We start from the raw sequence: 24349 nt of genomic DNA, 5'->3' as shown, positions 1-24349 counted from the left end.
CGACCGGACCCCCCCCCCAAAAAAAAGAAAGAATATGGGTTCTGAGTTGTGGTTCAAGTAGTAGAACATCTGCTTAGTAAGCATGAGGCCCTGAGTTCAAACCCCAATACTGCAAAAGAAGTCATTTTTGTTGTTGATTTTAAGGGGGGGGATATTTGTTTTTGAGGTGGGGTCTCACCCTGTTGCCAGGCTGTTTTATTGAACTCTTCAGTCTCCTACTTCGGTCTCTGAAATAGCCGAGACTGAAGGTGTACCCCGCCATACCCAGCACGTGATAGGAGAGATTTGAAATGTGTTTATAGGAAGAAATAGTTTATTTTGTGGGATGTATATAGGGAGTGAAATAACTTGTCAAACACATGCTTCCTATAAACCAGGTAGATATGCCACATAAAATTAAGCAAACATCCTTTAAGATACACACAGTCAAGTTGCAAAAAAAAAAAAAAAGCAAGTTCCTGAAAGCACACAAGAAGAGGAAATGGAAAACCGACTGAGTTGTTGTTTGGTTCTTGGTTATAAAGAGGCGTTGGATTTTTGCACCCACCTAGAGATGGAAAATGAGGCATAAAGACTTTATTCATCTCCCCCTGAGAACTGATGCTAACAAGACATGACCCCTCAGAATTTATATCCAAAAGTTGGCCTCCGTTTGAATTTGCAGTTCAAATTATGCCATCTCAATGGAATGGAAAACCCAAATAAAATTAATCATGTGGTTTAAGGTTGATAATAGTTCTGAAATACCCTTGGGGGAAGCAGCCTCAGACTCTCTTAGAAAGACACGTCGTAACTTAGTACATTTCCACTACTGTAAGGAAATGGCTGAGACAATTAACTGATAAAAGAGAAAAGGGTTAGTTGTGGTTTTGTTTGTTGTTATTTTGTTTTGTTGATATGCTCATTCTGGGCTGGAAGTCAGGGCCTCAACTTCTCCCTTCACTTTTCTGATTAAGGGCAAGACTCTACCACTTGAGCCACACCTCCCCTTCCAGCTTTTTGCTGGCTAATTGGTGCTGAGTCTCAAGATTTTTGTTTTTCTTCTCAAGGCTGGCTTTGAACTAGGATCCTCAGATCTAAGCCTCCTGAGTATAAAGTAAACTTCTTCACCCCGATTTTGGGTTGACAGCCTTCGCCCTGGGTCCTTCACCAGCTAGGCCTGGCCACAGTTGTTTATTCCCATGGGCCCCCAATGTATCAGCAATGGAGTCCAGATGCTAGTCCTGGGCTCACGCTGCTTCTAGTGGATAATTGCAACCTGCCAGCTATAAAATGTATTGTCTCTGCTCTGGGATGTTTCCCCTGGCTACATGACATCTATCGACTTTGCTACGTGCTACATATAGAATGTATTGTCTCTGCCATAGTTTTCCCTGGCTGTGAGCCAGCTATTGAATGTCCTGCCCTGGCTGTCTGAAATCTCCAGTGTCCAGCTGGGCCTACAAAGATTTCCGGCCCCAGACCCTGACTTCTGACACTATCGCTACCTCTAAGACTGTGAGAGCAGTTGGCTACTCTCTGTCCCACGAAAGATACCCTGACAGTCTCTAGCTGACATTAAATGCTTCTTCTACATGACTGTGTGTCCAAGTGGTTTTCTGGGTTGGTGCTGATGCTGAGTAGCTTTCCATGTGAGCCATCAGCACTTACCCTCTTTCATCTTTTAAATCAGCTATTGCCATGAAGCCCAGATTGGCCTGGAAGTCTCAACCCTCTTGCCTCTGCCTCCCCAGTGCTAGAATTAGAAGTGTGTACTGCACCCAGTTTATCCTTTTTGTTTTTGTTGTTTTTTGGTCAATCGTGGGGCTTGCACTCAGGGCTGGGTGCTGTCACTGAGCTTTTACATTCAAGGCTAGCATTCTACCACTTTGAGCCACAGCACCACTTCCCATTTTCTAGTGGTTAATTGGAGGTGGCTTTGAACAGTGATCTGCAGACCTCAGCCTTCTGAGTAGCTAGGATTATAGGCGTGAGCCACCGGCACCTGGCTTCATCCTTTTTTAATAAACAAACAAACAACAACAAAAAACACCCAGAGTCTACGGTGAATACTTCCAGCAGGCAGTGTCTACTAAGAACATAATAAACTTTGCCTACGTTGTATTTGTCTTTATTATTTCATTTGTATATTTGCTCCTGTCTACATCATATTTCCATATTACACCTTTTATTTATGGAAAGTGATACCGATTTTCCATTCATAGAAGTAAAGCAGATATTCCCTTCAAAACAAATTTATTAAGCAAATAGCCAACATAAAGAAATATATAATGTAAATAACAATATAGGTGGTAAACAAATGTGGCAAATTACCTTATATTTATGACTAAAGTTTAGGAAATCAGAAACCCACAGAATGGAAACCCCTTTCCCTAGCTCCTCTCTTAAAGTGGGAGTGCAGATATTTGTACTGCATTTCTATAGGGTAGATCATTACAAGCAAAACCTGCTTCAATTGAGCATGGCTAGCTACATTTATAACCTTAGCTACTCAAGAGATTGAGAGCTGGCTCTTCTCTCCATTAGCCAGCAAAAAAGCAACAAGTGGAGTTGTGGTTCAACTGGTAAAGTATTAACCTTGATCAGAAAAAGCCAAGCTAGAGTGTGATCAGAAAAAACAAAACTGAGCCAAACTCCAGTGGCTCACGCCTGTAATCCTAACTACTTGAGAAGCTGAGATTTGAGGATTGTAGTTCAAAGCCAGACTAGGCAGGAAAGTTTATCAGACTCTTAATCTCCAAAAACCACCCAAAAGCTGGAAGTAGAGTTGTTGCTCGTGTTAGAACACTGGCCTTAAGTGAAAGAGCTAAGGGACAGTGGAGATTGGACAGTGCCTGGGTCCTAAGTTCAAGCCCCAGGACTGGCACAAGATAAAAAAAAGAAAGCCAACCTTCCTGTCTGGTCAAATGCCCCATCTAGAAGCTTCCCTTCCTTGGAACTAAGGTCTTTTTCACACTGAATCAGTCTCTGGCCTAAGCTTTCCTCACCGTGAATGGTAAGATCTAGAAGGCAGAAGCGTGTGCTCCTTTAAGCAGATAGATGGAAGAGCCTGCTGGTCTTTGATTCCAGATGAAAACCAGAGGCAAAAAAAGGCCCAGCCAGCTGCACTCAGCAAGTCCTTGTGGCCATTTGGGTCAAAGCCAAGGTTCATTTGTAAAGGCTCCTTAGCAGCTGGGTGCTGGTGGCTCATGCCTGTAATTCTAGCTACTCAGGAGGCTGAGAGATCGGAGGATGGAGGTACAAAGCCAGCCCAAGCAGACAAAGCTGAGCAATTCTTACCTCTAATTAACTAGCAGAAGGCCAGAAGTGGAGGTGTGGCTGACGTAACAGAGCACCAGCCTTGAGCAAACTAGCCAAACAAGAGCATGAGGCCCAAAGTTTAAGCCCTGGTACGCGCTTGTGTGTGCACACATGCGCAGAGAGGCACAGAGGCTCCTCTGCCTACTCTTACCCTCTGTGTGTATTTTCCTGGAGAACCAACCTCTCAGTGGCCCTGGTGAGTGGCAGGATGAACAGCTAGGGAGAGACAAGAACTGCAGCTCTGGAAAGCTGGATTCCTGCCATCTCCTGCCAACACTGCTGACACCTGTCCCCACCACATAATCTGGGCAACATCCCAGGGATGCTTTCACTGTGATAAGGGCAACTTAGCTACCTGTGGATGGAAGGTGGAAGATGGTGGATTAGATGTGCTTTCCTGCCGGTCTGGATACATTTTCTCACTTGGGCATTCCGCTGTGATTTCTGGCATGGAGTCCACTTTGTCTCTGGCCCTGTGAGCCGCAGCCTGGGTAACTGAACCGAGGCTCTGCTGGGCAGTTTCTTGGAGTCCAGGCTGATGCACACTCAAGCTTGCTCACCGTGCAGGGCCAGCAGAATGGCAATCCAGGCCTAAGAGGCCTGGCAGGTGCATCAAACCTCCAGATCCGCTTGAAGGCTGCAGCCTAGAAGTTTCTGTGCAGTGAAGCCCTTTCTAGAAAGAAATCTCTGGGCAGCCAGTCCTGGAGGCCCTGGATTCAGAACCCCACACTGGTCCGGCCTTCCCGCTTCCAGAACTGCGAGATCTGCTCCAGGGTGACCCGAGGCTGCAGACTCCAATCAGGCTCGGGGCTGCCGGGCCTCTGCCTCCAGGCCTGGGGGGGCTCGTGTGTCCCACTGGCCTCTGGTCTCAATTCAGGCCCGATCCAGCTCACCAGGCCCGTGGTGGGGGGTGTCTCCTCCCAGAGCTGGGGTTCCCCAAAGGTACCTCTGCAGACTGGCCCTCCCAAGTTGCCTGGAGCAGGGTGTGGGGCTGAAGGGGGAGGGGGGGCCGTAGCTCGGGCCTCCATGGAGGCCCCGGGGGCAGGAGTTTCCAGACCCCTGTCCATCAGCAGGGGCACCGCAGAGCCGTACCAGTCCTCCGAGCGCTCTCGGGCGGTGCTCGTGGGTTCGATCCACAGCTCTCCTCCGGGGCGCCACACCAGGGTGGGCGCGCGCCGGTGGGGATCGGGGCGCAGCGAGCGGCGGAACAGACGTTCGGCCAGCACAGCCGTGGTCACGATGAAGAAGGCGGCCAGGGAGGCCAGGGCCAGCATGATGGGGATGCAGGGCCCGCAGGGGAGCGGGGGCCACAAGGCTGCCTCGGACATGGGGAGATCTTCTGTGTACCCCAAGGGCTGCTCTGGAGTCAAAGGCATCTGGGAGACACAAGATGGGGAGGGGAGGGAAGAGGAAGCAGCTAAGGCACACATACATTGTGTTTGGGGGGGCAGGAGGGAGCCCCCCCACACCCTAAGTGTTCAAGCATGAGCACCAAGCCAGTGGCTCACACCCCTCCCCATCCTAGCTACTGAGGAGGCTGAGATCTGAGGATCATGGTTTGAAACCAGCCCAGGCAGGAAAGTCGATGAGACTCTTATCTCTGATTAACCACAAAAAAAGCCGGAAATGGAGCTGTGGGCCCAGTGGTAGAGCACCAGGCTTGGGTGAAAATGGGAGAGCACCCAGGCCTAGTGTTTAAGCCCCATTGCTGGCATGCATACACCCTCAAAAAAAAAGCAAAAAAGAAAGCACAAGAGAGTCGGGGTGCATAGGATTCAGACACAGGGGCCAAATGGATCCAAGAGGAGGGAAAGTGTAGCCAGAGGCCAGGCAGAACTGTGCCGGGGCCTGGAGCTGGGCCCCTCCGAAGGCCTCTCCGGCCACCCCACCCCGGGTGCCTGCGACAAAAGGCTCCACAGCTGCTCCCTCGATCTTAGCTTAAGGAGGAAGTGGGAAAGAGAAGAAATGAGAAGAAATGTCTCCTTCGAGTCCCTTCCTGTATGTGTACCCCTTCTTCTGATACCCCTGCCGGCCTTCTACTTGGCCTTCTCCCCTTCACCTCTTCTTGATTTCTAGAATTCACTGCAGCTCTGCCAGATCTCAGGGGCCACCCGGGCATGGTCCCAGCCTCTGGTCCCTGTCTCAGTCTCCTGGCCCTGCCCACCTTCCTCCAGCCTCAGAAGCCCTCTCATGGGTGGGGTCTCCGTACCCCTCACCTCACCTTGGATCAGTCCCTGGCTCTCCCTTCAGAGTGGCTCTTCCCAGTGCATCCTGCTAAGCAGCGGGGTGGCTGGCTGAGGGCTAGTCTCAAATGAGGGCCGGAAGGGTGGCTACCACCTGTTGCTAGGCAACGGCACCCCAGCGCCTCCTGCCCTCAGTAGAGCGTTTCCAAGGCAATCTGGGGGTGGGATGTGGTCACTGTGGTGAGGAACCATTTCCTGGGTAAGGTGGGGCCCCAATGAGCAATGGCTCTGTTGAACTCAGTCTCACCCGCACAGTGAGCCCCAGACCCCAGAGCACTCACCTCGAAAGAATGCAGAGACGCTGGCCTGTTCACTCTTACTGTCCAATCCTGGGAGGTTGCCCCATGTCTGTCCTGTTCTATCCAGACCACTTGATCTCTGCAAACGTGTCCCACCTATCTGAAAAATAACCCCAAGCAGTAGACTGGTTAGGCATCAGTCATCCTAATTATTCAGGAGGCTGAGACCTGGAGGATCACAGTTTGAGGCCAGCCCAGACAGAAAAGTCCAAGGGATTCCATCTCCAATTGACCGGTGAAATGCTGAACTGGAGGTGTGGCTCAAGTGGTAGAGCACCAACCATGAGCAAGAAATCCAAGTGAGAGTGTTCTGAGTTAAAGCCCCAGTAACTGAACAAAAAGGAAAGAAAGAAAGAAAACTAAAACCATACTACCCAGAAATTCTGTTTCTGTACATACACATTAAAGAACTGAAAGTAGTGATTGAAAACAGTTATTTGTGCATTATGTTCTCAGCTGCTCTGGTCATAACAGCTCATGACAGTAGAAACAGCCCAAATGTCCCCTGCAATGTGAGTTGATTTTTAAAAAATGTAGTTTTCTCAAGCAACGGAGTATTCATTTTTGAAAAGAGAGGGGTTGGAGGCGTAGCTCAGTTGGTAGTGCACTAGCCAATGAGCCAAAGTGTCAGGTACCAAGATCAAGTTCCCATCTTAGATCTAAAACAAAGAAAAGAAAATGAAAGAAAAGAGGTGAATGTGCTGGATATGGGAACAGAAGTCTATAATCCCTGAAAATCACGAGGCTGAGACAGGAAGATCTTGAGTTCAAGGGCAACCTGGGCTGCATCTTACGATCTTGTCTCCAAAAAAAAAACAAAGACTGGGGCTGTTACCTCAGTGACAGAGTGCTTATCTAGCATATGAAAGTCTATAGGTTGGATCCCCAGCACTGCAAAAAAAATTTAAAAAGCAATTCAAATACGTGCTACAATATACATGAATTTTGAAAATATTCTGGTAAGTAAAATAAGCCATTCACAAAAGGACAAGTGCTTTGGGCTGATCCTTACTGGAGGTGTTTACAGAGTCGTTAGGTTCATATAAAGACAGTGAAATGGGCATTGCCAGGGGCTGGGGTGTAGGTTTAATGAGTATAGTATTCTGTCTGAGAAAATGAAAATGTTCTGGAAGCCAGGCATTGGTGTAATCCTCACACCTGTAATCCTAGTTACTCGGGAAGCTGAGATCTGAAGCTCAAGGTTCAAAGCCAGCTTGCACAGGAAAATCTATAAGACTATCATGTCCAATTCACCACCAAAAAAGCCAGAAGAAGAGCTGTGGCTCAAGGCTAGAGCATCGGCTTGGAGCAAAGAACTAAGGAACAGGACCCAGGCAAGTGAGTTCAAACTCCAGTACACACACACACACACACACACACACACACACACACACACACACACACACACACACACACACACACACACACACACACACACACACACACACACACACACACACAGAGTACTCAGCTACAACACCGTGTCTTGGAATCCTTCCATGACTACTCTAAAGGCAAAGACACGATAGAGTTCTCTCTGTGATATACAGGGAAGCCTTCCAGGAATAAACGATGCGTGTCTATACACCTCGCATCTCTTAAAGAATGAGTCTACTTCTGGGCTTCATTCCAAGGAAATTATCGGGAACCAGCCAGGATGGACTGGCCTGAATTTCTTAAAAACAGCCAGTCAAGCCAAGTTTACTAGCAGAAGCAGTATACTGCAAGTGTGGCCAGATACTTCCTTTTCATGAACAGAAGTCAGTGTGAATTGGCCGGTGTGGGTAAATGATCATGTCCATATTTGTGTGTGTGCTGTGGTGTCAATGATATCAGCTAATGATATCAGAATGAAGGGAGCAAAGATGGCAGGGTGGCTACAGTTTAGCTCTAGAAAGAAGTCTGGCTACTTGTAAGTGTACAGCCCTCCCCTTTAGGACTCTCCACTTGACACACTGTCAACCCTAAAATGAGCTCTATTGGTCAAGGGCCCATTTCTTTGCCATTGTGTCAGTTAGAAAGTCACTGAGCTGGGCTGAGAAGGTGGCTCAGTGGTACAGCGCTTGCCTCGCATGCATGAGGCCGTGGGTTCGATTCCTCAGCACCACATAAACTGAAAAAGCTGGACATGGTGCTGTGGCTCAAGTGGTAGAGCGCTAGCCTTGAGCTGAAGAGCTGAGGGACAGTGCCCAGGCCCAAGTTCAGGCCCCACAACCGGTCAAAAAAAAAAGTCACTGAGCAGCAGCACCGGTGACTGAGACCTGTCATCCTAGTTACTCAGGAAGCTGAGCTCTGAGGACCAGAGTTCAAGACAGACAAATCCAAGAGACTCTTCTCTCTTATTAATCAGCAAAATGATGGAAGTGGAGACGTGGCTCACATGGTAGAGGGCTAGCCATGAGAACAAAAAGCCAAGCAAAAGCTGGATAGTGATGGCTCATGCCTGTAATTCTAGCTACTCAGGAGGCTGAGATCTGAGGATCATGATTCAAAGCCAGCTCAGGCAGGAAAGTCCATGAGATTTTTTTTTTTGTCGGTCCTGGGCTTGAACTCTGGGCCTGAGCACTGTCCCTCGCTCTTCAGCTCAAGCTAGCACTCTACCACTTGAGCTATAGTGCCACTCCCAAGTCCATGAGATTCTTATCTCCAATTAACCACCAAAAAACCAGAAGTGGTACTGTGGCTCAATGGTAGAGAGCTAGCCTTGAACTGAAGAGCCAGGGAGTAGTTCAAGCCCCACAACTGAAAAACAAACAAACAACAAAAAAAAGAGGACACTTCTTTTTTAGACAATGTCACCTCCTTCCTAGCTTTATCCCAGTTTTTCCCCTGGTCCCCATCCACAGGTTGTATAGTTCATTTTCAACATAGTGCCTAGTGAGACTCCCTTTTGTTTGCCAGTCCTGGGGCTTGAACTCAAGGCCTGGGTGCTATCCCTGAGCTTCTTTTGCTCAAGGCTAGCATTCTATCACTTGAGCCACAGTGCCACTTCTGGCCTTTTCTGTGTATGTGGTACTGAGGAATGGAACCCAGGGCTTCATGCATGCTAGGCAAGCGCTCTACCACTGAGCCACAGTCCCATCCCAGCCTCTTTCATGTAACATAATTTTGTTTGATGGTCCTGGGTTTTGAACTCAGGGCCTTGGACTTGTTAAGCAGGCTTTCTATCACTTGAGTAATTCTCCCAGACCAAGTTTTTGCCCAGGTCACTGGAATCTGAGTCCTCCCATTTATACCTCCCATTGGGTGTAGCTGAGCTGAGCTGCCCAGCTATTAGCAGGAATAAGGTATGGATAACTTTTTTTTTTTTGGCCTGGATTGGCCTTGACCTGTGAGCCTCCTAATCTTTAACTCCCAAGAAGCAGGGATTATAGGCATAAACCACTGTGCCTGTTCATTATGGAACATGCTTTCAAGGTTTGTTTATGCCATAGCATGCTTCAATACTTCCTTCTTTCCCCAATTTTTAAATCTCTTTTTTAGCTGAATAATAGTCTATTGCAAGATATACTATATTTTGTTTATGCATTCATCATTTCATGGGCTTGTGAGTTGTTTCTACTTTGGGCTACTGTAAGTAATGCTGTTATGGAAATTCATGTGCAAGGTTTTGAGTGGACATATGTTTTCAGTTTATCTTGGGCATATCTATCTATAAGTAGATTGCTATGACATGTGATTACTCGCTAAGTTTAGCTTTTTGAGGAACTATGACTGGTCATATTACAACAGCTAAATTTATCTACTCCTTACTTTCTACTCAGAATATACTCCTTTTTTTAAAAAAAAAAAAAACTGTTTGTTAGTCATGGGGCTTGAACTCAGGGCCTGCACTGTCCCTGAGATTTTTGCTCAAAGCTAGAGCTCTACCACTTTAAGCCACAGTACCTTGTCCAGTTTTCTGGTGGTTAATTGGAGATAACCGTCTCATGGACTTTTCTGCCCAGGCTGAGTTTGAACTGTGAGCCTCAGATCTCAGCCTCCTGAGTAGCTGGGATTACAGGCATGAGCCACCAATGCCTGGCTCATTTCTTTCTTTCTTTCTTTTTTTTTTGTTTTCATTTATTGCTTAGGGTATCGCTGTGTAGCCCAGGCTGGCCTAGAACTCTATATCTTCCTGTCTTAGCCTCCCAGGTGCTGGATTACAGATATGAGCCATCACACCCAGCTCAGAACTCACCCTTTTGCAGTAGTGATGGTCTCCCTGACCATTAGGAACTGCCAGGCACCAGTGGCTCCCTCCTAGCTGCTCAGGAGGCTGAGATCTGAGGATTCTGGTTCAAAACAGGAAAGTCTGTGAATATTCTTATTTCCAATTAACCAGCAACATGCCAGAAGCAGAGCTGTGGCTCAAGTGGTAGAGTGTTAGCCTTGAGTGGAAGAGCTCAGGGACAGCGCCTGGGCCCTGAGGTCAAGTCCCAGGACCAACCAAAACTTTTTTAAAAAGCAGCTCCAGACAACTTCAAAGCCATCATCATCCATGCATATCCAACTCCCATCTCAGCCTTCCTTATTGAGTATGGAATGTTTGAGCCCTGCTATGCTCACTTGGGGACAGGAGACCAAAGTTAACCATGGGTGGGGAGACGATCAAAGGAGAAGTTCATGTCTTGTGGTCCAGGTCACAACATGAGTCAAAACAGAATGCAGTAGACAAGTTGCTTTGTACTTCAAAAGTTTAGGTTTAGGTTTAGGTTTAGCAGACAGAGGTAATGTGCTTGACCCTGAGCTCTTCCTCTCCAGATGGTGCTTCTGACCTTCTGCTCCCTGAGAAGCAGGAGCAGGTGAGCAGCACAGAGAACAGACTCACATTGATTACAGGAAAGACAGCCTTATTTATTTATTTACTGTGCTGCTACCAACGCTTGAATTTACAGCCTAGGCACTGTCGCTGAGTTTTATTACTCAAAGCTGGTGCTTTACCACTTGAGCCACAGCTCCCCTTCCTGCTTTTTTTTTTAAACTGGTTAATTGGAGATAAGAGTCTTTTGGACTTTTCTGCCTGGGCTGGTTTGAAATCTCAATCTTTAGTTCTTAGCTTCATGAGTGGCGTAGATTACAAGTGTGAGCCACTGGTGTCATTTCTTAGTGCCAATTGGTCAGGGAGTGCTCTTTGGAACACACATGGTCAACAGTGGATGAAAGAGTCCCTGTTCCGGTGGTCTAGGGGCTCCCCATGCAGATTTCCTGGTGACTGTTTTTGTGAGTTTTTTTGGGGGGTGGTGGTGGTGGTTGTTTTTTGTTTGGTGGTATTGGTGATGAAACTCAAGGCCTCCTGTCTGTCTGGTGGGAGCCTTTGAGTCACAACCAAACTCCTGGTGGGTTTCATGCAAGCAGGCACAACTTCCAGGAGGTCACGTTGTGACTGAGAGGTGGTCATTGCGGCATATCTGCACAGTTCATGTAGAGTGTAGAAGTTCTGGGGGTGAATCAAGCGAGTTGTATGTAGCTGTCCCATAGGGAGCTAGTCACAGGAAGCAGGTGGACATGGCAGACACACGGATCAACCACATTGAAGAACTGGCTGGAGGGAAACTGGTAACTACTCCAAGCAAGAGTAACTAGGCCCTCCTTCTAGAATGAGAAAGTTAAACATATTCAACACAGATGATGAGACAACTGAGAAATATAAGAATTCGGGACAAGCTGAGTGTTGGTGGCTCATGTCTATAATTCTAGCTACTCAGGAGGCTGAGATCTGAGGATCTAGGTTCAAAGCCAGACAGATTCGGAGGGACTTTTATCTGCTCCAGTGAACCAGCCAAAGGCCAGGAGTGGAGATGTGGCTTGAGTAGTAGTAAAACCTCAGCTCTGAAGGAAAAAGCTAAGTGAGAGAGTGAGGCACTGAGTTCAAGCCCCAGTACCTGCCCTCCCACAAAAGCAAATGGTAAATAAAAAAAAAATAAGCAAAGGTTGTTGGGTGCCGGTGGCTCATGCCCATAATCCTAGCTACTCAGGAGGCTGAGATCTGAGGATCATGGTTCAAAGCCAGCCTGGGCAGGAAAGTCTGTGAGACTCTTATTTCCAATAAACCATCAAAATACTGGAAGTGGGCTGTGGCTCAAGTGGTAGAGTTCTTGCCTTGAGCTGAAGAGCTGAGGGTCAGTGCCCAAGCCCAGAGTTCAAGCCCATGACCGACACAAAAACGAAACGAAACAAAACAAAACAAAAAACAAAGGTTATTAGCAACATCTACTTACCTGTCCTGAGCCTTGGTCTCTGGAGCTAACATTAGTACTGACGTAGACACCCATACTGTTACTGTGGGGTCCCAACCCATTTCTAGACCAATAGTTTTTATCAAAGAACATGTTGATGTAGAGAACTTGTATTTCACTCTAACTCTTTGAGAGAGAATTCATTTTCTCATTTTATTTCATTTATTGTTATTATTTTTTGAGGTGTACCAGTTCCAGGACCTGAACTCAGGGCCTAAACACTATCTCCCTGAGCTTTTTTGCTTAAGGCTAGCATTCTACCACTTAAGCCACACCTCCACTTACAGCTTTTTTTGGTAGTTAATTGGAAATAGGAGTCTTATGAACTTTCCTGTGTGGGCTGGCTTCAAACCATGATCCTCAGATCTCAGCACACATATATATGTATATATACACTTGAGCCACAGCACCACTTTGGGTTTTCTGGTGGTTAATTGGAGACAAGAATCTCACAGAAGGGCTGGGAAGGTGGCTCAGTGGTAGAGCGCTTGCCTTGCATGCTCGAGGCCCTGGGTTCGATTCCTCAGCACCACATAAGCAAAAAGAAAAAAGCCGGAAGTGGCTCTGTGGCTTAAGTGGTAGCGTGCTAGCCTTGAGCTGAAGAGCTGAGGGACAGCGCCCAGGCCCAGAGTTCAGGCCCCACTACCAGACCCAAAAAAAAAAAAAAAAAAAAGAATCTCACAGAATTTCCTGCCTGGGCTGGCTTTGAACCATGATCCTCAGATCTCAGCCTCCTGAGTAGTTAGGATTACAGGCGTGAGCCACTAACACCCAGCTGAAACGATTTTTTTTAAGTTCACATAGCTAAAGAAATATTGGAGGCTGGAAATGTGGCTTAGTGGTAGAGTGCTTGCCTAGTATGCATGAAGCCCCGGGTTTGATTCCTCAGTATCACATAAACAGAAGAAGAAGAAGAAAAAAAAAGCTGGAAGTGGTACTGTGGCTCTGGTGGTAGAGTGTTAGCCTTGAGCAAAAGAAGCTCAGGGACAGTGCCCAGGCCCTGACCTCAAGCCCCAGGATTGGCAAAAAATAAAATAATATAAAGAAATGCTGGAAGTGACGCACTGGTGGCTCATGCCTATAATCCTGAGATCTGAGGATCATGGTTCAAAGCTGGCCTGGGTAGGGAAGTCCATGAGACTCTTATCTCCAGTTAACCACCAGAAAACCAGAAGTAGTGCTGTGGTTCAAAGTGGTACAGTGCTAGCCTTGAACAAAAGAGCTCAAGGACAATGCCCAGGCCCTGAGTTCAAGCCCCATGACCAAAAGAAAAAAAAAAAAAGTTGAAAGAAGGACTTCAACCCAGAATTGTCTTTATGTCTTCTTCCCAATACAGTTTCTTCTCCAAAAGACTATAAGAAATCAAGGAAAACCCAAATCCAAATCTGCAAGAAGAGAGACAATGACAGGAGAAAGGTGGACCATGGAGATGCCTCTTACAGTCTCCATGCAGCCAGGACCAAAGGTACAGACCCTCCTTATTTCCTCACAGCACGCCCAGCTGGCCAGGTGTCCTTCTAGAGGTGACTCAGCTGGGGTGCTAGGAGCCTCAATTTAGTTGAGAAGGACTTTAGCAGAGTACACAGATAAATGACTATAAAGAGTAATTCGGGTCATAGGAGGGCAATGTAGGAAGCATCAAGGAAGGCCGGGGAAAGGAAGGAGGAATTCTATTTGAAGAGGAGGAGCTGGGAGGAAAGGTGGGCATGGAGCCATGGAGGGATCCTCTGAGCAGACATGAGGCTACCAGATGGACTGAAGGGAAGGGATTCAGGTAGCTAGGGGAGCATGAGCAATAAGTAGAGATGACCCACCATAAGCCCGCACAGGGCTGGGCTATGGGGCTGAGGGGGTGGAGGGACAGGCCTTACAACTTCACCAAGTCACTGGCTTATTCATGGGAACAGTTAAGGATGAGCAGAAAAGAAATGTTCAAATGGCTGGGAATGTGGCTTAGTGGTAGAATGCTTGCCTAGCATACATGAAGCCCTGAATTTGCTTACTTAGTACCACATAAACAGAAAAGGCTGGAAGTGGCTCTATGGCTCAAGTGGTAGAGTGCTAGCCTTGAGCAAAAGAAGCTAAGGGATAGTGCCTAGGCCCTGAGTTCAAGCCCCAGGACTGGGGAGAAAAAAAAGAAGTTCTCAAATGTGATTTATGCTAAGTAAGACTTTTCATTCCTCCTTGTGTGGAAGACTGATATGGAAGCAAATAGGAAGAAAACATTCTTTCTGTGCATAAGTAGTGGTACTTGAACTCAGGACCTGGGTGCTGTCCCTGAGCCTTTTTGTTCAAGGCTAGCACTCTACTACTTGATCCACAGCACTTGCAGCTTTCTTAATAGTTTATTAGATAAGAATCTCACAGACTTTCCTACCCGAGCTGTCTTTAAACCTCAATCCTCAGATCTCAGCTTCTTGAGTAACTAAGATTCAGTGCCCCACAGAACTTTTCTTTCTTTCCTTTTTCTAAACAGGACAGACATCTTGTTGTTTATTTGGAAATATACTTTAAAGCATTTTTTTTGAAGCACTGGTGGCATGAGCCACTGTGGTTGGCCCATGAGATTTCTATGGGAAATTAACCATCAAAAAGTCAGAAGTGGCTGGGTGCTGGTGGCTCACACCTGTAATCCTAGCTATTCAGGAGGCTGAGATTTGAGGCCTGCAGTTTGAAGCCAGCCCAGGCAAAAAAAAAAAAAAAAAAAAGTCCCAGTGAGACTCTTAACTCCAATTAACAACTCAAAAACTGGAAGTGGCCCAATGGCTTAGGCTGGTAGAGTGCTAGCCTTGAGCACCAAGAAGCTCAAAGACAGCACCCAAGTCCTGAATTCAAGCCCAACTGACCCCAAAAAAGTCATTGGTGGAGCTGTGACACAAGTGGTAGAACACTAGCCTTGAACAGAAAAGCCAGAGACAGTACCCAGGTCCTGACTTCAAGCCCCAGGATTGGCATACACAGAGAGAGGGGCGGGGGAGAGGGAGGCAAAGAGAGTACAAGGCCATAACTAAACAAAATATCCAAAGATGGGTCATGGTGCTTGCCTATAATTCCAGTACTCAGGAGGCCGAGGCATTAAGATCATCTATTTGAAGCCAGCCTGAGCTACAAGGCAAGATCCTGTAAAAACCAAAAACAGTAACAATAAAAGAATGAGGTCAAAATTGTGTCACCAGGATATGCTTATCTGAAACTTGGAGAAGCATCCTTGGCAGCAAGTCTGGCTCCTCTCCGAGAATCTACCACCCAAGAGCCACACCCTATTTCCGCTCCCTGGGGCAGGACTCCTTTTACTATCTGGGATGACTCTTTAGGCCCAGATGGTGAACCTGTAAGGGCAGGGGCAGGGTGCTCTGAATGCCTAGCTTCTGGTCAGTAAGGACTGGTACTGCTTATTCCAGCTTCTCCCTGGGCTCCATCCTTCCTGCCACTAGGAAGGCTGTGTGGACTCAGAAGGTCAGAGGGCAAATCATATAGGAGATAGGCAGTAGGACTTATGGATCAGTTCCAGGGACTTTAGGTTGAGAGAACTCCAGCCTGGAAGAGAAGGGCCTAAAGAGAGAAGAAATCTATAACACCATCCTTGGTTATACAGACCTTAGGAGAAAAAAAAATGGTCCTATAGACACGGCCATGATGTCTTAGGAGACTTGAGAACTCCAAATCCATAACTATCCATTGAGAAGGACCCATAAACCTTCATTCCTCAGCTCCCTCTTTACCCACAAGACTGTTTCTGGAAGAGGAGGGAATGTGCAGGCTCGGGGTTCATGTACGGCTCTAAGTCACCCCTTTCATAAAAAAGAGGGTTTTTTTGTTTTGCTTTGTGCCAGTCCTGGGATTGAATTCAGGGCCCAGGAACTGTCCTTGAGCTTTTTTTTATTTTTTTCTCCTCAAGGCTAGAGCTCTAGTACTCCAGCCACAGCTCCACTTGCAGCTTTTTAGTGGTTCATTGGAGATAAGAGTCTCACAGACTTTCCTGCCTGGACTGGTTTTAAAGGATCATTCTCAGATCTCAGCCTCTGAGTAGCTAGGATTACAAGCACGAGCCACCAGTGCCTGGCAAAGAAGAGTTTTGGGAAGGTCTTGCAGATTAATAGATGGATGGGAGGGAAAATATGTCAAGTATGAATCATGGTAGAATCTGTATGGGAGTAATATGAGTGCTCTCTTTACAAGTCATTAAACTTTATGTTTGATTTTTCATAATAAAGTATCAGTATAAGGAAAGAAAAAAATGTTAAGTAAATGGTAGGCACTGATCACTATAAAGTGTTGGGAATGTATTCCTTTTCTGAAAATGTATATTTCAACATTGCCTGCAGAAGGCAATGTTTATCATGACAGAGAACAGATTTCAGGTGATTTAATTTTCTTTCTTTCTTTCTTTTTTTTTTGTCGGTTGTGGGGCTTGAACTCTGGGCTTGGGCGCTGTCCCTCAGCTCTTCAGCTCAAGGCAAGAACTCTACCACTTGAGCCACAGCACCACTTCCAGTTTTATGGTGGTTTATTGGAGATAAGAGTTTCATGGACTTTCCTGCCCAGGCTGGCTTTGAACCGTGATCCTCAGATCTCAGCCTCCTTAGTAGCTAGGATTACAGGCGTGAGCCACTGGCACTTGGTGGTTGCTGACTTTTCTGAAGTTTATTCTATCCCTTCTGCAATTGGGCAATTAGCCTGGAGTGGATCCCACTTTGTAATCATTGGAGGAGGGGCGGATAAGATGTTCCAGACTCTGTGTGACATCTAATCCTAAGAGGTTGATCATATTTGCCCAGGAGGTGAGGTTCACACGATAAAGGGCAGGGGAAGGGCTTAGGCTTGGTATAAAAGATCTGGAAATTTCTGGGGGGTTACTTTGCATCTGACCCTGGGAGGTAAGGACTGAATCGGTGGGGAGGGATTCAAATCTGAGCTGGACTGAGTGGCAGAGGAGCATTGTGTGATAGTGAAATGGGGCATATGGATCTGAGCTAGTTTTAAGTAGACCAGACACCTGGGATCTAATATCTTGAGCTCATCCCAAATCTTTCTGTAACTTCTTGGTCTATCCCAGCAGCTTCTTGGGACACTGGTGTCCCCACCGTCTCTTCTATTGCTAGCAATAGTCCCTAAGTGTCCCAAAGGCACCTCTAAAATGCCTTCTGATTTGAGAGCTGGGGAGGGGGGAGGAGGAGCCAGGGATTAAATCTTGCTCCAAGCCAGGCATCCATGGCTCATGCCTGTAATCTTAGCTACTCAGGAGGCTGAGATATGAGGATCACAGTTCAAAGCCAGCCCAGGCAGGAAAATCTGTGAGACTCTTCTCTCCAATTAACCACCAGAAGACTGGAAGTGGTGCTGTGGCTCAAGCGGTAGAGTGCTCACTTGGAGCTGAAGAGCTGAGGGACAGCGCCCAAGCCCAAAGTTCAAGCCCCAGGATCGACGCCCCCCCCCCCAAAAAAAATCTTGTTCCATAGACTAGACTAATCTACCACAGGCCAGCTTCAGCTAGTTTTATTCATATGGTTAGTCTGAAAAACTAAACCATCCTTACATTTTGGGAATGACCTTTTCTTCCTCTTTGGAAAATGAGACTCCTATTTGGTGTGAGGATGGAAGGGGGCTTGACTCTTCTTAATGTGGACAGAGTTAGGGGAAAAGGATGGCCACAGGGAAAGCCAAAGGGATTAAGGATACAGAAGACAGGTATTTAAGAGGCACAGGACTATTGATGAACGGTTTTCTCTAGGCTGAAGACTGAGATCTGCTTTGTATGAATAAAAAGACTGAAAAGTTCAGGCCCAAATGGCAGGCCAAGAATGCCAGTATACATTGTTTAGAGAAAAAAGAATCATCCTTTTCTCCTTCCCATTCCAGCCCCAGAATGTTGACCATTGCTCTCCTAGCCCTTCTTTGTGCCTCAGCCTCTGCCAATGCCAGTAAGTAAGATGGTAATAGGGCTCCAAGAAGACAGCTTCTATATTGCTGTTGGTCAAAGTGTTGACAAGTTGACTTGAGGTGATGGAAAGAATGGGAATGGTGGAGAGCAACTGAGCTCTCCAGGAGATTTCATTCTCTAAATCCTTCTCTCCCCTCCAGTTCAGCTCAGATCCTCCTCCTTTAATGGGGAGTATGGAGGTACTGGAGGACAGCGCTTCTCCCATTCTGGGAACCAGTTGGAAGGCCCAATCACTGCCATCCGTGTCCGTGTCAACAGTTACTACATTGTAGGGTAAGACTGAGGGGCTGGGAAGGTGGCTCAGTGGTAGAGCGCTTGCCTTGCATGCCTGAGGACCTGGGTTCGATTCCTTAGCACCACATAAGCAAAAAGAAAAAAAGCCGGAAATGGCACTGTGGCTCAAGTGGTAGAGCGCTAGCCTTGAGCTGAAGAGCTGAGGGACAGGGCTGGGAAGGTGGCTCAGTGGTAGAGTGCTTGCCTTGCATGTATGAGGCCCTGGGTTCGATTCCTCAGCACCACATATGCAGAAAAAGCTGCAAGTGGCGTTGTGGCTCAAGTGGTAGAGTGCTAGCTTTGAGCTGAAGAGCTGAGGGACAGCGCCCAGTCCCAGAGTTCAGGCCCCATGACCGGACCCCAAAAAAAAAAAAAAAAGATAGGGTAAGACTGAGTTCATAGGTTTGGAGATCCTCTCTGATCTTACTAAACTGGAAAGTCTTCATTCACTTTGCATCACATCTGCTTCAATCACCAAGGGGGATAACAGGTAACTAGTAACAGGTATTAAGATTCTAGATCTGTGCTGTTCAGAGTTAGGTACTAAGTTCACCTCTTCCAACATACACAAACTTAGCACATCAAAGACCCCTAAATTGCCAGGTCCTGGTGAACTCATGCCTGTAATCCTAGCTACTCAGGAGGCTGTGATCTAAGGATCAAGGTTTGAAGACAGCCTAAGCAGGAAAGTCCAAGAGACTCTTAGCTCCAATTAACCACCGGAAAAGCCAGAAGTGGAGCTGTGGCTCAAGTGATGAGTGGTAGACTTTAGTGAAGAGCTAAGGGCGGTGCTCAGGCCCTGAGTTCAAGCACCAGGACTGACACCAAAAGGAAAAAAAAAAGGTTCTGAACATTGATAAACTTGTCTTTCTTCCTTTCCTCCTCAACCCTACCCCCAGTCTCCAGGTGCGCTATGGCAAGGTGTGGAGCGACTATGTAGGTGGGAAGCAGGGAGACCTGGAAGAGATCTTCCTGTACCCTGGGGAATCAGTGGTCCAGGTGTCTGGCAAGTACAAGAGATACTTGAAGAAGCTGGTCTTTGTGACTGATCAGCACCGCTACCTAGCTTTTGGGAAAGACTCAGGCACGAGTTTCAATGCTGCTCCCTTGTACCCCAATACCGTCCTACGATTCATCAGTGGCCGAGCTGGTTCCCTCATCAACGCCATTGGCCTGCACTGGGACTACTACCCCAGTGAGTGCAGCAGCTGCTAAACTCCTCCTCCTCCTCCTCCTTGGCAGTAGCCCTAGTGGGCACAAGTTCTTTGATCACTAACCCCCATACACATACATGACTTAATAAAGTGATAATGCTAAAGCTGGTGTGTCTATAGTGTCTGCAGCTGGGATCTGCTTCTTAATTCTGGTAAAAATATGCTAACCTAATTTCTGGCTATTGATTGGACATGAACCTGGGAAAAGTGGGAAGTATTAGAATCTAGCATTCTTTCATTTTCTTTCTTTTCTTCTTGGTGCGGGTCCTGGAGCTTGCACTCAAGGCCTCATATTTTTGCTTAGAGCACCCAAGGCTGGTACTCTACTACTTGAGCCACAGCTCCACTTTCAGCTTTTTGCTGAAAGTGGAGGAAACTTTTGGAGGAAAGTCTCTTGGATTTGACTTCCCAGGCTGGGTGTGAACCTTGATCCTTAGATCTCATCTTTCTGAGTAGCTAGGATTATAGCATTAGCCACCTGTACAGGCTTTGGGGGTTTCCTTTTAATTTATCAGAAAGAGATAAGATTCCAGTTTACTCCAACACTTTTCAAGGTTAACTGCTAAAAATGTTGACCCAACAGGAGTTCTGAGGCTCCAGTAAAGCCTACTGATCTGTTGCCAAAACCTCAGGTGTTCCATTCTCCTGTTCAAGTGTTACTTAGTACTTCCCTTGATAAAGTACTACACAGCCAGAAGAATGTCACCTCACTCGGTAGACCTAAATCTATTCACAGAATGTAGTGAGCCTGGAACAGTATCCTAGAACTTAACTCCTGAAGTTAAGTCGGTCGGTATGCCTAAGGACTCTGCCCTCATTCTCTGGCCCAGGTGTCACCCTTGTATTATTGCTTAGCTTTTTCAGAGCTAGGATTCTTTCTTTATGTAGCCATAGCACAGGGTAAATTCTGTCCACCCTTTGCTTAAAAATGGACATCCTAGCCACGCTATGGTGGCTCATGCTTGTAATCCTAGTTAATCATGAGGCTGAGACCTGAGGACTGGGGTTTAAAGGTTGCCCAGGTAGGAAAGTTCATGAGACTCCTATCTCCAATTAACCAGCACAAAGCCATAAGTGGAGCTGTGGCTCAAGTAGTAGAGCACTAGGCTTTAGCACAAAAAAACCAAATAAACAAAATACCCTCAGGGACAGCACCTACGTCCAGAGTTCAAGCCCTAGGGCCAGCATTAAAAAAACAAAAACAAAAACAAAACAACAACAACCAGGAAAGCTCAAAGTGGTGAGATTTTTATTATTGGTTGTTATAATATAAGGGGTTCTTTAGAATTCAGAAAAACATCTAGGTGACTGGATAGATTTAGGCAAAGACACACGTTGCTTTGGAAGTCAATTTTAGAACGTCTACTTCCTAGTCCTAGAATACTAATAAGAGCTTTTGGTTGGTAGTGACAGACAATTACTCATTGCTCCCAACAGATTTATTCACAGAAACTGTGAGAATCACATTTCTTCTCAGTTACGCAAAGATAATAGTCACATAAAATTATATAAAGAAATATTAACTTAGAAATAAACATGCTGGGCACCAGTGGCTCATGCCTGTAATCCTAGCTACTCAGGAGACTGAGATCTGAAGATCATGGTTGGAAGCCAGCGTGGGCAGGGAAGTCTGTGGGACTCTTTTCTCCAATAAACCACTCAATAAACTGGAAGTGGCACTGTGGCTCAAGTGGTAGAGTGTTTGTCTTGAGATGAAGAGCTGAGGGACAGTACACAGGCAGAGTTCAAGCCCCATAACTGACAAAAAAAGAAAAAAAAGAAATAAACTTGTAACTACTCTGTTTTACTTTATATCAAATTCCTTTATTTCTTCTACACATCTAATATCATGAAGCAGATTATGCCACTGTAATTTGTAATTTTTTTGTTGAGATATATATAACGCAAAATTCATACCCTTAAAGTGTACATACAATTCAATGGTTTCTAGGATATTCACAAGGTTAATTAGCAATCATCCCTCTAATTCCAGAATACTGTCAGCATCCCAAAAGGAAGCCCTTAAATCCCTGGTAACCAGTCATTTACTTTGTTTATATTTGCCTAATCTACACATTACATGTAGATGGAATAATAATGTGGGCTTTTGTGTCTGTTTCATTTATTTAGTATGCTTTTATGGAACTCAGTATTTTATTCCTTAATATAACAGATTTCCCTGACAAATCAGATGTCTGGTTCTATGATAGCCTTCAAATCAGTAGTTTTCACACTGTACTAAGTAAAGCTACCACAGCAGAAGATTAAATGACTGACTGATTGTATTTGAAGAAAAATATCTTTTACTTAAAAAAAGTTTAAAAATTGCTGAATCAAATATTTAAAATCGTTGCCAGGCACCAGTGGCTCATGCCTGTAATCCTAGCTACTCAGGAGGCTGTGATCTGAGGACTGCAGTTCAAAGCCAGCCTGGAGAGGAAAGTCCATGAGACTCATCACCAATTAACCACCAAAAAGCCAGAAGTGAACAGTGGCTCAAGTGTTAACGTGTTATCCTTGAGCAAAAAAAATTCAGGGACAGTGCCCAGAACCTCAGTTCCAATCCTTGGGCTGGCACCCAAAGAAGTAACCAACCAAATTTTTTCTGGGGGTATCAAGGAAGACTTTGTGGAGGAAGGGATGTGTGTACATACGTGTGTGTGTGTGTGTGTTATGTGTAGGTGAGCAATACTAGAGCCCAGCTTATGTAAAAATAGATATGAAAACTACAGGGCTGAGCGTATAGGTAAGTGGTAGAACTTGTGCTTAGCAAGAACAAAGCCCAGAAATGGAGGGCTGGATGTCAGGAAGTAAAGAAAAGGGCTGAGAAGTTGGCTCAGTGGTAGAGCGCTTGCCTAGCATGCATGAGGCCCTGGGTTTGATTCCTCAGCATCACATAAGCAGAAAAAACTGAAGTGGCACTGTGGTTCAAGTGGTAGTGCGCTAGCTTTGAGTTGAAGAGCTGAGGGACAGTGCCCAGGCCCAGAGCAGGCCCCAAGACCCACAAAAAAGGGAAGGGAAGGGAAGGGAAGGGAAGGAAAGGGAAGGGAAAGGAAGGGGCGGGGAGGGGAGGGGAGGAGAAGGGGAAGGGAAAGGGGAAGGGAAGGGAGGGGAAGGGAAGGGAAGGGAAGGGAAGGAAAAGGAAAAATCCAAATATAGGTGGGTAACTAGATGTATTTTGCATCTGGGCAACAATGAAGCCCCATGTGAATGGATCCATCACATACATCCACAAGTAGGCAGGTAGACACAGGAGAAAGATTATTACAAAGTTTGTTTGAGGAGACATATTTCCCCTGGAGAGGGAGCACATGACTTCTGTCCCTATCCCCTTACCCCATAGTAAGGGAGTATGGGGGTAGGAAGTGAGGTAGACGGGAGCTATGATGGGTCTGGGTGGAGAGAGGAAGAGGCCAGCTGTATGTCAGGAACTCCAGGGCTGGGAGAAGTCAAGGGCTGGGAGGAGCTCAGGTCTGGGTGGAGCTGAGGACCAAAGCTTTGTGGGCATAATGCTTACACCATGAAAAGGCAGGCATCATGAATATCATATCATACTAAGTACTTTAAGCTTTCATTTATGGCCTATAGGGAGCCAATGAACCAAAATTTTAACCAGAAAACGGATAATATTTCTATAAAAGCATCATTTTTCTGTGCTAAGTAGAGAAAAGACTGCAGGTAAAGCAGAATAAGAAGGTAGTTAATAGCTGGGCACTTGGTGGCTCATGCTTGTAATCCCAGCTACTCAGGAGGCTGAGATTTGAGGATTGAGGATTCAAAGTCATCTGCTGCAGGAAAGTCTGTGAGATTCTTATCTCCAATTAACCACCAGAAACCCAGAAGTGGTGCAGTGGCTCAAAGTGGTAGAGTGCTACCCTTGAGCAAAAGAGCTCAGGGACAGCACCCAGGTCCCGAGTTCAAGCCCCATGACCAACAACAACAGAAAAAGAAGGTAGTTAATAAACTAAATCTGGACTAGAGAATGATGAATGTCTGAACAAAGACAGTAATACCATGAAGAATTTGGAACATTGAGGGTAGAAGGGAGACACTGAGGAACTTAATAACTGAATTCCTGTGAGTAAAGGAGTACCAGCTAACTGGGAAGAGAAGGAAGTCATTTTCTGAGATGAGAATAAAGACTTTCTGAAGGGCTTTTGTTTTGTGTGTTTTCAGGCCTTGAATTCAAGGCCTGGGGGTTCTCTGAGCTTTTTCACTGAAGGCTGGAGCTCTACCACTATGAGCCACAGCGCTACTTCCAGATTTTTATTTTTATTTTTTTTATTTTGTCGGTTGTGGGGCCTGAACTCTAGGCCTGGGCGCTGTCCTTCAACTCTTTAGCTCAAGGCTAGTGCTCTACCACATCCGGCTTTTTTTGCTTATGTGGTGCTGAGGAATCGAACCCAAGGCCTCATGCATGCAAGGCAAGCACTCTACCACTGAGCCACCTTCCCAACCCCTACTTCCAGATTTTTGGTGGTTACTTGTTGATAAGAGTCTGTTGGATTTGTCTATCCTGGCTAGCTTTGAACTGCAATCCTCAGATCTGAACCTTCTGCATAGCTAGGATTATAGGTGAGAACCACCAGCGCCTGGCTTCACATTTTTTTTTCTTTTTTTGGGGGGTCCGGTCGTGGGGCCTGAACTGGGCCTGGACGCTGTCCCTCAGCTCTTCAGCTCAAGGCTAGTGCTCTACCACTTGAGCCACAGCGCCACTTCCAGCTTTTTTCTTTTTGCTTATGTGGTGCAAGGGAATCGAACCCAGTACCTCAGGAATGCAAGGCAAGCGCTCTACCACTGAGCCACCTTCCCAGCCCTGTTTCTTTCTTTAGCTCCTCTTTCAATGCTTGTAAACGAACCT

The 24349-nt window shown here is 46.3% G+C and overlaps 2 protein-coding genes across 2 annotated transcripts; one reads left to right on the top strand and one right to left on the bottom strand.

Moving 5' to 3' along the window:
* Window positions 1-326: 326 nt before the first annotated feature.
* Window positions 327-5606, bottom strand: LOC138841748 (transmembrane protein C16orf54-like). The gene is made up of 2 exons (XM_070042609.1): window positions 5522-5606; window positions 327-4676 (listed from the first exon to the last, which is right to left on the bottom strand). The coding sequence occupies exon 2, from the start codon at window positions 4674-4676 to the stop codon at window positions 4017-4019; it is 660 nt and encodes a 219-aa protein (XP_069898710.1). The 5' UTR covers window positions 5522-5606; the 3' UTR covers window positions 327-4016.
* A 12292-nt stretch (window positions 5607-17898) lies between these two features.
* Window positions 17899-19592, top strand: LOC138841693 (zymogen granule membrane protein 16). The gene is made up of 3 exons (XM_070042470.1): window positions 17899-17981; window positions 18142-18274; window positions 19174-19592. Exons 1-3 carry the CDS (start codon window positions 17927-17929, stop codon window positions 19487-19489), a joined length of 504 nt encoding a protein of 167 aa, XP_069898571.1. The 5' UTR covers window positions 17899-17926; the 3' UTR covers window positions 19490-19592.
* The last annotated feature ends 4757 nt before the right edge of the window (window positions 19593-24349 follow it).

This window comes from Dipodomys merriami, unplaced genomic scaffold (assembly GCF_024711535.1).
Source record: "Dipodomys merriami isolate MVZ:Mamm:240054 unplaced genomic scaffold, mDipMer1.0.p SCAF_328, whole genome shotgun sequence".
Taxonomy (NCBI): domain Eukaryota; kingdom Metazoa; phylum Chordata; class Mammalia; order Rodentia; family Heteromyidae; genus Dipodomys; species Dipodomys merriami.
The sequence above is the reverse complement of the archived record's forward strand: the minus strand, read 5'-3'. Positions and strand labels throughout refer to the sequence as shown.